This window comes from Amblyomma mixtum, chromosome 6, assembly GCF_055824585.1.
Source record: "Amblyomma mixtum isolate Tamu chromosome 6, ASM5582458v1, whole genome shotgun sequence".
NCBI classification, from domain to species: Eukaryota; Metazoa; Arthropoda; class Arachnida; order Ixodida; family Ixodidae; genus Amblyomma; species Amblyomma mixtum.
This window is the reverse complement of record NC_143017.1, coordinates 105,097,587-105,112,243: the sequence shown is the minus strand read 5'-3', so window position 1 is coordinate 105,112,243 and position 14,657 is coordinate 105,097,587. Positions and strand designations below refer to the sequence as shown.

At 46.9% G+C, this 14,657-nt stretch overlaps 1 protein-coding gene across 1 annotated transcript in view; it reads left to right on the top strand.

The window, feature by feature from the left end:
- Window positions 1–14,657, top strand: part of LOC149339898 (signal peptide peptidase-like 2B) — a 39,989-nt gene that overhangs the window by 1,125 nt on the left and 24,207 nt on the right. The window contains exons 2-5 of the mRNA XM_089548580.1: window positions 4,539–4,690; window positions 8,692–8,805; window positions 10,443–10,625; window positions 11,420–11,506. Coding sequence (XP_089404706.1) covers window positions 4,604–4,690; window positions 8,692–8,805; window positions 10,443–10,625; window positions 11,420–11,506 — 471 coding nt within the window. The 5' untranslated portion in view covers window positions 4,539–4,603. The remainder of the gene's footprint in view (window positions 1–4,538; window positions 4,691–8,691; window positions 8,806–10,442; window positions 10,626–11,419; window positions 11,507–14,657) is intronic.

Genomic DNA, 14,657 nt, shown 5'->3' with positions numbered 1-14,657 from the left:
GCAGAAAGTTAGATGGGCGGACGAGATTAAGAAATTTGCAGGAATACGGTGGCCGTAACTGGCAAAGGACAGGGTTAATTGAAGAGGATGGGAGAGGCTTTTGCCCTGCAGTGGGCGTAATCAGGCTGATGATGATGATGATGACATTCATAGATCTCTGGGAGTCCTCATACCCCTCCTAGCGCAGTGGTGCACCGCTTAAACGATGCGCCACTGCCCTGCAATGACAGGCGCTCCCAGCGGTGGGCCTTGTGCGACCCAGTTTGGTATTCCCGAACTACCAATCATTGATTTAACTGCCGCCTGCCACTGTGGGCAGTTTGCTCACTATCCGGTGGGCAGGGTGTGACGGCGCCCCAAGGTCACGTGACCTAGGTGTCCCACCTGCCCCCTAGGTTGCTCTCTGGAGACCACCTGCCAGAGCCATGATTGTGATTTTTCGCTCACAACACAGACGCCGACAACGCGTACACCGGATTTTCTTGTGAATGGGGCCTTTCCCGCTATCGCTTTAAAATAGACATCCTCGAATATGTCGGCCGATTCTTCTTAACGTAGATTCTGCCATCACTGAGTGTGTGTTGGGCTTGGTGGACACGAGATAACGGATAGAGGTCATGCTAATGCGACCAATTAGTCAAAATTTGTTAATTCGCTTCTTTATTATTCTCTTCGTGCTGCATTTTGCATTCCCTATCTTGAGGGTTGTATCACCCGACACTCGAATTTACAGAACTTCCCAAAGGCCAATAGGTGCTGAGATATTCATCGATCATTTTACTGCTCTTTCGCACCTCAGTCCTAATCAGGGCGTTCGCATGCGCCGAAAATAGGCGCATGGTGAGAAAGAGCAGGTAATTCATTGATTAATATCTCAAAAAATTTCGAACTTCCGACAAGTCCTGTAGAGTGGATTAATCTCCAGTCAATACAGTTTTCAAGGCTGCCATTGCAGCCTTAAATCGACTTTTTTGGCAACAAAGCACCTCATCGAGTAAACGAGCTGTCGCAGAATAACACTCCAAGCTTTCTTCGGCGCCGAAACGGTAAAACGACCAACATTACGGAGTAGTCATTCAGCGCATGCGTTATAGAAAACCTTGAAGCTTCTACGCCAAGAATCAGTGGTAAGCAGTGACAAGGTCGCTAAATACCGGTGAATGGATAATTTCAACGTGGCAGGTGTGGAGCTGCACAGAACGCCGAAGATGCAGAGCGAATAAAATGCAGGCCAGTCGGTGTCGGCTTGCGACGGCGGATGCGGCGACGTTCGACTGCTTGCACCATTCAGCGATATTGAACTAGGCTAGTAGGGCAGTGAGGACGATACCAGGTCTTGGACGATACAGAGCAATCTTTAAATGCTTGAACTGTGGAAGTGTGTTTCAGCCAGCTCCTTAGGCGTCCGCTGTTACTTGGTAAACAGTTCAGCGGCCACTGCATAAAAGAAATCTTGCTGCCTAAAATCCTTGCTGCGAACACGACAGTGTGAATTCTCTTATTTGCACGTTCTCACTATAAAGTCATGATTTTCGCAACTTCCCATCTTCCGGATTGAAATCGGGTTTCGCACCGAACTAGGTCGCATATGCGTCTAACACAGTCATTAATAAATTACCGTGGCAGAAGCATAAATAACGTACCGCTTGCTAGATGTGGGCCAATGGTTTGACTGGGGTCATCTCAGCCAGGTCAAGGTCCAGGGATCCAGTCTCCAATGGCTGCTGCCGCCAGGAGGGAGGCTTCGAAGAGAAGCGTTTACAAGGGGCTTAAATATTTACGGGAGTACGTGAGCTACAAGTAGAAATCGGAAGATTCCTTTCACACGTCTTCCAGCCACTTAAATACGGTTGGCCATCCCTATATCCCTAGCTGGGGAAAACTTTGCACTTCATCACTGTCCAACTAAGTGGACACTTTTGATGACTAGGGGAGCCGCCCACTGCAAAATGCTGCACCGTTGCCCTCTCGGAACGGTTCCTGTGGCGAGGGCCCGTCTCCCAGATTTGCCGGTGATGACGAAGAGAAATCCACCACCATGAATAACCAGGCCTGGATGCGTCGGTCATTGACCAGGGTTAACTGGATGCACCGCGCCCAGCAGGGCCACCAACTCGAAACCCGGCGCTTCGTGGATATGGAAGGAGACAGCCGCCGCTATTAGACACTTCAGGGAAGGGGAAGGGTTTGGTTCCAGATAGGTCGGGCCACCGCGGGAAAGTATTGACACATTCATTTCTTGCAGCTGCCGTTCCGCCCGAGTGAGAAGGCTTCTTCCCCCAAAGACGCAATCAGCCCCGAGTGATGACACAACACAGTGTCCGCCTCGCCAAGGCTGCTGGAAGGCGAACCCTTTCTCCTGCGAACAAAGGAACACTCTTCCGTTGTTGATGACGTTGAGGATGATGGCTCCTCGATAGCGCCTCTTTAGCTCTGCGCGTCTGCTTACAGCTCACGGGGCATTCCTGCCACTATTGAGCCTAGAATATTCTTGGCACTATACTGCCAGGTTGGGGGCCTCCATTCATAACACACTGTTACCAAAGCGGCACACTACCACAATTTGCAATGCAGGAACTCGCTAACAAGAAGAAATAAACGGAAAAACGCGACCTGTGTCATTTAAAGAGCAGAAATTTTTCCAGCAGTCTCTGCTGATCCCCTACTGTCATGTGATCTCCTTAGCGGCGCAAGATCGACGCTAGCCGTTCACTTCAATGGGGGACCTCACGCGCATTATCACATGGTAAAGCTATCATAGCTCTCGCTGTAAAAGCGTCTATTTCCCTTTCACAATACCCTCTCCACGACTTCTGAGCGGTGGATCGTGCCTTTTAGTTCTTTTTTTTTCTTTTTTTGCTGGAAGCTCTCGCATAATCTTGCTCGCATCAGATAGGCACGAGAATTCAAGAGCACTCCAGGTGACGGCAAGACGCAGTATTCACCCCCCCCCCCCCCCCCCGCCCCCTCTCTTTTCAAAATGTGATATAAGATATTTGAAAACTCTAAAAAATGAAGGTTTCAAATGATCCGCGCAGCAAGCAGGACAGCGAAGAAAAAGGCAAAGGCAATTCAGGTTGTGGCATACTTCCGCAGACTTTCATAAATTTTTAGGAAGAGAGGTATAATGTAAAAGTTGTTTCCTCGGCCTTATGCAAGCTCTAAAAAATCAGCACTATGAAATAACAAAAAAAAAGTAAATTGCGTGAGTAAACATCAAACGCAGTTAACTCATGTGAGGCAACCGTAGTGCGCATAATTCCTATGAACTGCAGTCTTCACTACACTGGGCCGACTGGACATTACTTCAACGAGAGGGGGAGGGAGCATGGACTACGCGTGCAAAACAGACAGGAGGCAACCCTGGCAAATATTGCAAAGCATATGGGACGAAGCGAAAGAAAAAATGTCATCCAAAGGTAGAGAACACAGAATTCATAAGAGCGCCTACCGATAAAACAGCGCAAAGTCATTGCGGCCATATTTTATTAGAAACACTGGGAAGGAATGTGTCGCCACACCTCCCACTAATTTACGCTACAGGCAGTTTGATTTTCTGGACGGTTATCTATAATTGTGCGTCACGCTAATATAAGATTTGCTTCCCTCGCGTTGCCAAATTCTGATATGTCTGAATTTTAGTGGTTTCTCATTTCTTTCACGCACTTTTAGGTTTAGATTTACAGCCTTTGCCGTGTTTTGGTTGGCTTGCAGAAGCCTGGTTATTCACGTGAATCGCACTTTTAAATTGACTGTCATTGGCTCATTGTCATTTTCAGTTTTAGACCACATGTTTGGTTTTGTTTGGGAGCCTAGTACACTCCTGTTTTATTCTTAGCAATTGTTTTACTTGTTCTAGATTTTAACTTGTTTTTTGGACTTTCACCTTGCTTATAGCCCTGTTAATTGTTGGTCTTCAGACGTTCTAGGTTCTTTTTCCTGGATATATTTTGTTCTGCAACACAAGTGCGTCTACTTTTGAATCAGTTTGAGGTCTTTCCCTTTTTACTTTTCACGTTTCGCTGATACTTGTTTTTTTTTTTGCTTTTCTTCGTGTTGTACCTTTGATTGTGCGTTTCATTCAATGGGCATGCTCGCCGAATGTCTGTGGTTGCTGGTTTCTTATATAAGACCCTTGGTGAATTCCTCCGAAATAGAGTTGCAAGTTAGCGTCAGTCTCGATAAATTCTCTGTCATCCTTGTTACTTTTTTGCGTTATGTTTCCTTGAAACTTGCATGTAACCTTTTCCCAAAACCCTTCATTTCCATTAGCAGGCTGCGAGCAGTACTTTTCGACTAAAATTATTTGACTGAATTACTACCTCGATAACAACACCGAAGCCGTCCCCACTCAGACGTTGTTGTTGCGCCCTTGAAGACTGGCTCATACCCACGAGAGGGGTTTGTGAAAATTCAATGAAACATAATTATCATCACCGTTATCGCAGTGCTGCGCGTGTGAGAGAACGAGATCACGCTCGAGCGCTCGAGGCTGCTGCCAGGCCTTCGCATTTCACCTCATCCCCGTTCCCCTGCAGGTACCCGTCCCTGCGGCGCTTTTTTGCCAGCAACCGTCACTGCCGAGCGACTCGCAGCGAGGAAGATGACACTTGAAGGACGTCTGCGACGTGCCGTCTTCGGCGCATCTGTCGCGATAGCAGCCGCAGCTTTCTTCTGCGCTGGCTCAGCGGTAAGTCTTCTCTTTACAAAGTCCGTTAGCTGGCAGACAACCCATGGAACTTGGCGCTCCGCCGTCGGCTCAGTCGGCCTTTAGGGTGGCCAGGAGCCATTGTGCCTTCTTCTGGACCCTCGACATTGCGTGTCTTTTGCGGTGGCTCAATGGTAACTGGCGCCTTGCCACTGAGCACTCACTGAGCGGAGTACCCGAGCTCGAACCCGGCCGCGCCAACCGCTTTTCGTTGGAGGCATAGCCGAGTGAAATTATTCCGGAGCCTTCCATTGCGGCACCTGTTCCTCTTTCCTCTTCAACTCTCTCTTCATCTCATGCCCCCCACGGCGCAGTTGAGGTGTCTACATTGAAGTAATACCTTTACTGCGTTTTTCCTTTCTTAAAAAACAATTTTCAAAGTTTCCTCGTTTCCCTCACGGCGCGGTCAGGTGTATACCGACAGGCACCATTACTGCGCCGTTCCTTTCCTCAAATGAAAAAAAAGGTAACAAAGAATAATTACATTAAAGGAAGGGCGCAGTAACCGCCTCACTACTCGGTGGACACCTCAACCGTGCCTTGAGGGTTGGTAGGAGCTTGGAAGTGAAAGACTGAAGAAATTACCGCCGTGATGGAGGTGTTGGGTTGAATTTCCGCCACCAAAATTATAAACTTAACATTTCTTGCTGCACTGCATGCGGCTGGTCTGGTTGCGCATTGCGCACGTTTGTAGTGGAGACAGGCTCCTTTATTGCGAAAGAAACTACATGTTGTTTGTGAAGTGCGCTAGCTTAATTGGAGCAACTATAGGGAACCGAAGTGTAAGAAAGAAAATAAGCTTTATTGAATAGCAAAGGTGCAAACCTTTGACACGGTATAGCCGCAGTGTATACTTCGGCCCGTCGCTATTCTCCTTTGCTTTTCGCATTCGGATAAGGGAGTGGGGGGCACTTGCGCGGCTTTTTACGACACAGCCGGACAGGTCCTCACCCCCACCTTCCCAGGCCTGAAAGGCGCCGGCCCTGTAGACCCTTCTCGTTGTCCCGTGTTTCCCTTCAAAAGAAACGAGCAGGGAAAGCAAGGCCCCTGCATCCCCAATTATTCTGACGTCACGTCGAGTTAGTGATGTCATTTTGGACCAGCAGTCTGGGAGGAAAGTGAACTCATTGCAGCGTTTGCGAGTTTTAATGCGAGCATTTGCACAAAAGCCGGCGTCCGCCGTCAGCCATCTACGGCACGAAATTCCGAGGATATCAGAACATCTTTTGACGTGGCACCGAATCATGACCACCATTCATGTGGGGGCATGTGGATCAATATTTTCGCCCACAAACGTCCGATCCTTGTCAGTGCCGCCTGCATCGTCATTCTAGGTCAGCATACGCAGACTCCAGGGGATACCTTGTGCAGTTCTACATATAATGTTTTCGCATTGGCGACAAGACCTTTTAATCCCTGTACCGGACACCTTCAGATCTCTCTCCTTTTCGCTGTCACACGATCGAACTGGCCGGCATTAACTGATGGCTAATCGCCGGCCGACCATTAGCCGTTAGTTATTAGCTTTGGAAGCTGTTGAAGGCTCGATACTACTTACTCTCTGCAGTTTGGGATGCGGCGTCCCACTCGATTTTTTGTACGGTAGGCCTGTCCGAGCGTTGCTGCTGTCTCCGCCTACTGCTGCTGCGCACTGTTTTGAACAGCTGTACCTGTATATAGAGCCACCTCATCAAGCGTCTAACTTCCTCGTTGAAGCAGCATGCCGAATTACAAACCCACGGCACCCACGACTCTATTCAACGGTGCCCTGTGCGTGAATCGTTTGAGCAAAAGCGACGAGCTGATCGAGAAAGTTCGACTCATGAGTCTTCCTATCGAGGGAGACTGCTGGATGCAGCTCTAACAGCCGATCACGCTCACACATGTGTCTTTTTCGCTTGGTCTATGGTGCATGCGAATGAGACGCGATGACGCCAGCGAGTGGCCTTCCATGTGGGATGCGCACACCCCACGAGAGATTCTTTAAAACGTGCAAGCAGCAGTCGCATTCTGAGGCATTTCATTCCATCCCACACCGTGGAGCCCAAAATTTTCCCGCGCACAGCTCATTAAAATAGGCGCAGACATGTCATGCACGCGGATTATCGCCTTTTGTTCGTTGACTAGATATATGCGTGCATGATAGCGGGCAAATCGTGTGATCAAATTTGCTGTGCTTGCTGCGATTTATATGTTTTTTTATTCAAGTGGGCAGTGAGTGGGAGAGAATACATATCGCCTGGTTGGAAGATTTTTTTCACTGGAGTTCAGAACTCTCGTATACGCTAATCCAAAATATGTACATAAGCCCTAAATAAAACCAGAGCCGCTCAATGCCTTGAAGGACATGTGTAACTACTGTCCTTATATCCAATCTCTATGCCTGAGGCTCGCCGCCGTGCACTTTCAATAACCATGCTTAACTCATACCACCTTGTGTTTGGCGCGTTATGATCTCAGCTGCTACTGCGCCATTAGAGAGCTCGATCCGCTTCCGGCGCGCCGCCAGTGCGCACGCGCTGATTGGTCCTGACGCGGCGCCGTGCAAACAAGATGGATGGATCGATGGATGGATGCACACGGCTGAACCCTGCCGCCCACTGGAGATGGAGAACGCTGCTCTTCGCCTTCAACGCGAGCCATTCCACGACGTCCTTCAGAATGCGAACGAAATTTCACTCTTGCCTTGATTTTAGCCGCCAGTCAGATAACCTGCATTTGTTTATTTCTACCGGTTCTACCGGCTAGCGAGGCGGAATATGTCACGATACAGATTGTGAGAGCTGCAGCAGAGGACTTAACCGTGCATGATATGTACAACCTTTGTAGAAAGTTTAGAGCTCAAGGGCCTCGTGTTTGGGCCCGACCGCATGGCTTGCTGTGTATCAAGAGCGTTTCACATCTCTTGAAAGTCAGAGGAACTCTGCTCTTCCCCTCTCCGAAGGTACAGAGTTCCACGAATGCTGCTGGATGCCTGCGACACGGCTTAGACCCCCCGCGCTCTAAACTTTGTCAAGGCTGTACTGTAAACCAATAGAAACGAGCGTCTGCGTCGCGCCATGCGTGGAACAAGACAGCGAACGAAGCACCGCAGTGCTCCTTGAACACGCACTCGATCAATATCTCTGTCGTCTGTCAACTGTCACATCGTTTATCAGAGATGACACAGCGAGAGAGAAAGGCATTTAACATGTATGTTATAAAGATTCTGGCTCTCAAAATTGTGATGCCTAAGGTTCCAGGTATAATTTCTAACTGCGCTGCTGTATATTGTCGCATGCAATGGTTAAGCATTTCGTAATTAAAATTTAGGGCTTCATTACCGTTGTTTGCTCGTACTGTGGACGTTGATATATTGGAGAATTTTAGCATGGTGCGACTTGTGATCCACTACCGTGATCTGCGCATGCGCAGGTAGCCCCGAGAGGCGCACGCCTGCCAACACACAGACGCAGCTGGATCCCCCCGTAAGCAAATCAGGCCAGTGGATCACAGATAGCGCTGTATGCTAAAGTGTATTAGCTTCTGTCTGCCTACGAAAATGGGAAAAAGTAATAAATTACAAGAGGCAATCGGCTATCCGCTATTTGAAAGGAATAAGCCTGCGTAGATTAGAACAGAACTGACTATTGCAAATATTTTTGCGTCTGTGCTGTGCAACCTTGTGCAAAAATAAAAGAAAGAGAATGGCTGCTGAGCCCGAGGACCTCGAATCAGTCCCGGCCGCGGCGGCTGCGTTTCGATGGACGCAAAGTGTAAAAAAGCGCCCTTGTCCTGTGCAATATGTCAGCGCGCGCTGAAGATTCCCCATTGGTCGAAATTATTCCGGAACCTTGCACCTTTCTTCCACTTCCTATCTTGTCCTTCCCTTCACGGCACCGTTGAGCATCCCACCGAGCAGTACTCATTCTTTTCCTCATAGACCGGTATTCATTTGTTTTCACGAGAACGAAAATAAGACAGCAGAACCTTTAATTTCGCAGGACGCCGAAGAAAGCGCGGTTCTTTCTTTCGCTACTCCAGAGGACCAGCCAATTCAGGTGTGCCTGACGTACTACCCGGAATTCAAGGAACTCCCTCAAGGCCCAGACGCCGCGGTGAGAGGACCATATTTTTATGGGAGCCTAATGCGGAAAATATATAACGTGAGGCTCTACGTCATCACATTTGATAACGCGATCGCGAATGCGTTGGTTTCGTTGAAGCGGGCAACTCAATTTGAGTCGTGTGGTCATCGTTGAGGGATCCCAGCCGGCTCTCACGAGGTAGTGGCACAGGTTATGACGTGTGCCCCGTTTACGTCTCAGTATGCAGGCAGGTTAGCGCTCGCTAGACTGCGGAGCCAGCTACCTGATCTTTACAAAAAAAAAAAAAACAAATTTAAAATTTATCCTCAGTGTCCCAGTACCATAGTTTGCATCCTTCCTCGTTTTTGTCCGCAAATAGTCAGTGGCCAGTTCAGCCCTACCAAACATCCTCGCTAGTTTACCGCCCAGAATAGGTTGGTTTATTCTGTGACTCCAGTACAAACGCGGCCGCGTTGCCCTAATTCTGTATCAGCAGGCACTGGTAATTGTTGTCAATACGGCTGCTACACCCGTGTTGGATGCGAGCAAGCCCATTTTTCCTTCTGCTGCTTCCGCCATTGGAATATTCATCTACACTTCTGCTTTGTTTTCTATGCAGACATCTACAAATTTGCATGCACTGAAACTTTTACTTTTGCAAACTCACATCAGGACGTTTTAACATGCAGAAAAAATCTGAGGTGAAATTTTACAGCCTTAAAAAGCTGAAGCAGTTTTATGAACAAGCCTTTGCCATATAATTTCACTTTCACGATGCCCGAACCGCCAGGCCCTAACATACTGATATGAGGAAATGTAAAAAAAATGTGCACTAGAATTTATTATTACTGTCAGAGCAAAACTATGTTATAGTTTCTAGTAAAGTTCAGAAAATTCACAATGCAAAGCAGATTACGAGCAGCGTACTCTCGTTTAGCGTGTCAGACAGAAGTCAAAAGTTATAGAACATGTCTTAATCGAAGTAAAAGAAGCTAATGCACTTCCAAGCTCGCATTTTGTTACTATCATTATTCCGGTGCATTCTTTTACCATCCTGCGATCTATAGTTACCGGCTGCAACGTCGGGGCTATTAACTAGCAAGTAGTTTTAGATGAAATGCTTTGTCTTCAAAGACCACGATGACCATCAGCTAAAAAAAAGTAAGCACTGAAAAAATCGCTGAAGACTAGTGTCATTTCTTCTTAAGTCACGCCGAAGATCGGAACCGAACTGCACGACGTCTTCGTAAAATTCGCATAAGAACAGGACATACAGGAGGACACGCCTGCCCTCATCGTTGGCAGGGTGCGACATCGAGTGTGGGAGCTTAATGTTACATTGTTATGAGTACAGCCGGTATGTCTTCTAAACTGCTGATAAAGGGTTTTCGTGTAGCTTGGAGACGTGGTTCTCCTGGCGCGATCAGTTTGTGTCTCGATACATGGCAAACTACAAGGTCAAGATTTCGGCCCCATTTCTCTCACACTGCCCGTTCTTTTCGGGAGAAGACGCACTAAGTTAAGCGCGGGAACCGTAAGGATTTTTAATTTATCTATAATCAGATAAAATGCACATCCGTGCCATAGTGCAAGTATCGTGATCGCTTTGCCGTCCACAAGAGGGTGAAAACACGGTGGTTGTTGTTGTTGTTGTTTTTTTTCTTCAGAACATGCTCACGCTGATCAGTTTCGTCAGTCAAAGCAGCTGCGAGAAGCCCTATGCAATTGACCTCAAGGACAAGGTTGTTCTGATTCAAGACACTGGCAACTGCACTCTTGATCAGGCGATGCAAGCGTACAAGGCCGTCGGTGCTTACGCATTGATAATCGCATTGCAAACCAACAAGATAGTAAGTGAAAGCTCACTAGTTTGCTGGTCAATTACTAGAAGGTGAACAGAATTTACAACTAGACTGAGACTGCCATGCTATTTCACTGTACATCCCGTAGCTTTCGGCAATCTGAACCTGTAAGATAAATAACGGAATCTACTTCATTGATTATGCAAGCAGCATGTGCCCTGAACATAATGAACGGCAAGCTTGGAAAGCTCAAAACTACCTGTGACTTGCTTGTCCAATCGTACTTTTGCTGTTTTTGGTCACGTGGAAGGTAAGCGCATGGTCAGAGTAGCATATTACAGCGTTCAATTAACCACTGTTAATTGTCTAGAACCTTTAAATTATCATATGGTGATCATTAGAAAGTGTTAATTCGGAATTTCTCCTGTCCGTGCTATTTTTGATTTCTCGAAGGCAAACAGCGCGATCTGATAAACACGGCAATGGAAGCGTTCTTGCCTTCCTGCCTTGAAAATATACTTGACCACTGATTTGAACAAAATTTCGAAGTTTTCAAGCAAAATATTCGTGATCTGATATAGGCTTTTGTGCTAAAAATTTTACTCAGGAGAGCTGTTAATTATCCATGCCAATTAATCGGCTTTAAAGAGAGCAAAAGAGAGGGGGAGGATGCATATCATACCTGTGCTAACGATGCCAAAAAGATCACTTCGACAAACAATCACGTAACCTCTTAAAGAAAAAAATATAAAATTCTCAAAGCCCATTAGCCCCCACTAACGCGCCCCCCGCCCCCTATTCTTAAAAGTACATTTTCCCGTTTTGTATTGCGCCCCGTTCAGGACGAAGTCAGCGTCCACAAGACTCCCTCATCAGCGACGGACATAGTGGTCGTGTTGGCAGCAAACAAAACGGCTGAATTTCTCGAGGTAAGCATCTTTCCTAAGATCATCAATTAGTCGCTCCTCGTAAGTTAGCGTACAGTTAGCAGATCTGTGCTCAAAACTCAACGAAGAGGAAATAATTATGCGGGATATTGCGCGCTGCACCAAATTACCCTACTGCAGTACGGCATTAGCAGTAGGTACGCCCCTCGTCGCAAGTCTTCAGGCCACTGTGTTTGCTTTTCAGCTGTGTCGTGGAACATTCAAAGCACCTGTTAAGTTAACTTCTGCAAGCCAGGAAGAACCATTTTCCTAGCCTTTCAATGCCCTTCAGTCTTTAACGGGACACTGAAGGCAAGCAGAGGTTGTCCTGCGCTGATATAAAAATATAAATAATAAATAATAATAAATACCACTGTGACCGAAAACGGAGCTTTCATAAGCAGCAAAAGAATTGACTGGCGTAAACATCTTTCAATGCAAATTTTTCGACGATAAATGCGTCTTTTGTAACATGTCAGCGTAGCCAGTAACAACCAGATACCGTTTTTTACCGGGACCAATAAGTGGGTAGAGTTGTCCTCAACGCCCTTTGTCCAAGCGCCGTATGTGCTCCACTATGCCGCTGAAAAGCAGACCGCGTGGCCCGAGTACTTTTGACCAAGACTGTACCTTCTTCTTGCGCGTATCTCAACGGAACTCCCAACGAGCCCAATGTATTATTACAGGCTATTACCTCCAATTGTAAATTCGTGGGTGCTCCTCTGCCATCCAAGGGACTTGTCATGATGAAGTCAGTTCACTTTGAAGCCGAAGCGACGTTTGCCCGTTTCACGCTGTTCGCCATTCAAATAAGTGCACCTGTGCGCCTGGCACAGGTGTACAGTGTACACGGGAGACCAGCAGGACCGGAATGCAACCGTGTAATGCAAATCAGGGGTAAAAAAGATACACAATTGCGGGACTGCGAGCGGTGTTTAGTGATATCGCGGCCTTTGTGAAGTCAACTCTTCGTCACTTCGTTCACGTACGTTACAAAATGGAAACTTGTGTAGTTTTAAAAGAGTAGAGACGTGCTATAACCCGCCCCTGCTGCTCATGCAAAGCGAACACCCGGATGTTACTGTGTGCATCTCTCTACACTGGTACGTTCCCTCTGTATTAGAACTCTCGTGACGAACAGATGAGCAGATCTGTCAACATATTAGTTGCTAGCACACACTCTTATACGCTTTAACCGTTTGACACGCTAATTTTTGTTTTTATTGAAAAGAAATATTTTTCCGCGTAAACAGCGTCTGCAGAGCTTGAGAGATAATTTCTTAGTTTTCAAGCGCAAAATACTAGCGGTTGATTTTTTTACAGAGATGCTCAAAATGTCGTATTATGCGTCACAAGTGATGAAAGCAGCAACATCGAAACGCTAAGACTAATCAACTAAACCTCCAAGGATCATGGAAATAATTTCTATTTAGAAAATGCGCATTACGCTTGAAATTACGAAAAAAAATCACGTTACTACCGGTCGCAAAATATCAGCACCAAAATGGCGGTCGACGTGCTACTCGCTCATTTTTTCGCGAAATATTTACTGCATGCGCTATATGACACAAAAAACCTGGTTATAACTGAGGTGAAGTATGAGAAATTCACCTGAAACAAGCCACTGCTAGGTGCAGCTCATTCTCGGAAAAGGCCGCGAGTTCGATAAGTGGGTGGAGGTGATAATAGCGAATGTCGCTGCGCGCCAAAAAAAAAAAAAAGTCTGCAGACATACTAAGAACTGCTTATGTGTGGGAATGAGAAAGCATTACTGAAACTGGATGCATCGACACCCACCCACCCACCCACGCACACGCGCGCGCGTATGACAGCACCCGGAACGCTGTACGGCGAATAGTTGCATCACAATTTTGATAAGAAAGTCTGGGAAGGCAGACGACTGAAGGTGCATACGTCGTCGATTCGAATACCTGTCTCAAGAAAGCCACCAACTTGAGTAGCGCATGTCAGCTATGTGCAACGAGAAATCGCATGACACCACCCGGAACGCTGTACGACAAACGGTCGCGTCGTAAGTTTGGTACGACTGTCGGGAGAACTGGCGCCGCATGGAGGTCGGCTAGTGGCAAGTATTTATAGACGAACGACATGTATAGGATTGTCATTCGGTGCTCGGCATGCTGTCATACGGCCGCTTAATGACGTTCACCGTATTTTCTTGTCATCGCCGAGATTTTCTGTAACATCTGCGAGAACACACATAAGCCACCGGCTTTTCTCGCAATGGGACTAGTAATAATTTCTCATTGAAAACGCCACTGGCGTTGCCGCACCTAATTTCCGAAAACGGGTTGTGGCAACCATGCCCCTATTTAGTTTCTTGGACCTTTCTAGCTTATAAAAGCCCTGTTTTCAGAAGAAGCAGCCTCTTTGACATAAGAACACGCTGACCATGTTATAGAAGCCAGCTTAAATTTGTTTTCAGAATCCCTTTAACGCCCATATAGCACACACCGCCTATAGTTCATCTCATAAGTCGCTAGCAGCATTTTGAAAGATAGAGCTCCTTATCAGAGTCATGGAAGACAATAGTCCCCCTCAAGTATTTTAGCAGCGTTTTGACTATTTTCTGAACAATTATTTCAGTTTTTATAAAGGTAGTTTAGGATGTCGCTTTGAAAATGCAGCGAGCGGTTTTTTTTTTTTTTTTTTCACTGGTTAAATTAGCAGAGAGATTCCGCACGAACACAGCACTGCGAAGGCCGGCTGCGAAGTGATGCGCCGCCATTCTTTAACTTCGAGTCGGCCCTTTCCGTCCCAGTGGTGGAGCCACCAGTCGCGGGTTGAAGGGAACGGTGGAACACGTTTTGCTGCGCACGCCGTTCTGAATGGCTTAGATCTTCGCACCCTTCATAGCGCTACAAATGACTTGACAATTCAGTAATGGACGATGCATGATTGGTCTTTGATCACTTCTACACGCGCTTAGTTGTTGCACGCAAGGTGCAGACATATTACTAGCATGGTGTTTTTGCTTGCGAAACTAAGTGAGCATGAGACACAGGTTCAATACATAATTTTGTTGCAAGCCTCATACCGCTAAAACCAGTGATGCTGGAACATTTTTCATTCGAAGCTTATCTGAGAAAGACGTGGCATACCTGTGGCATTTTTTAACGTAAGCCAGTCATGA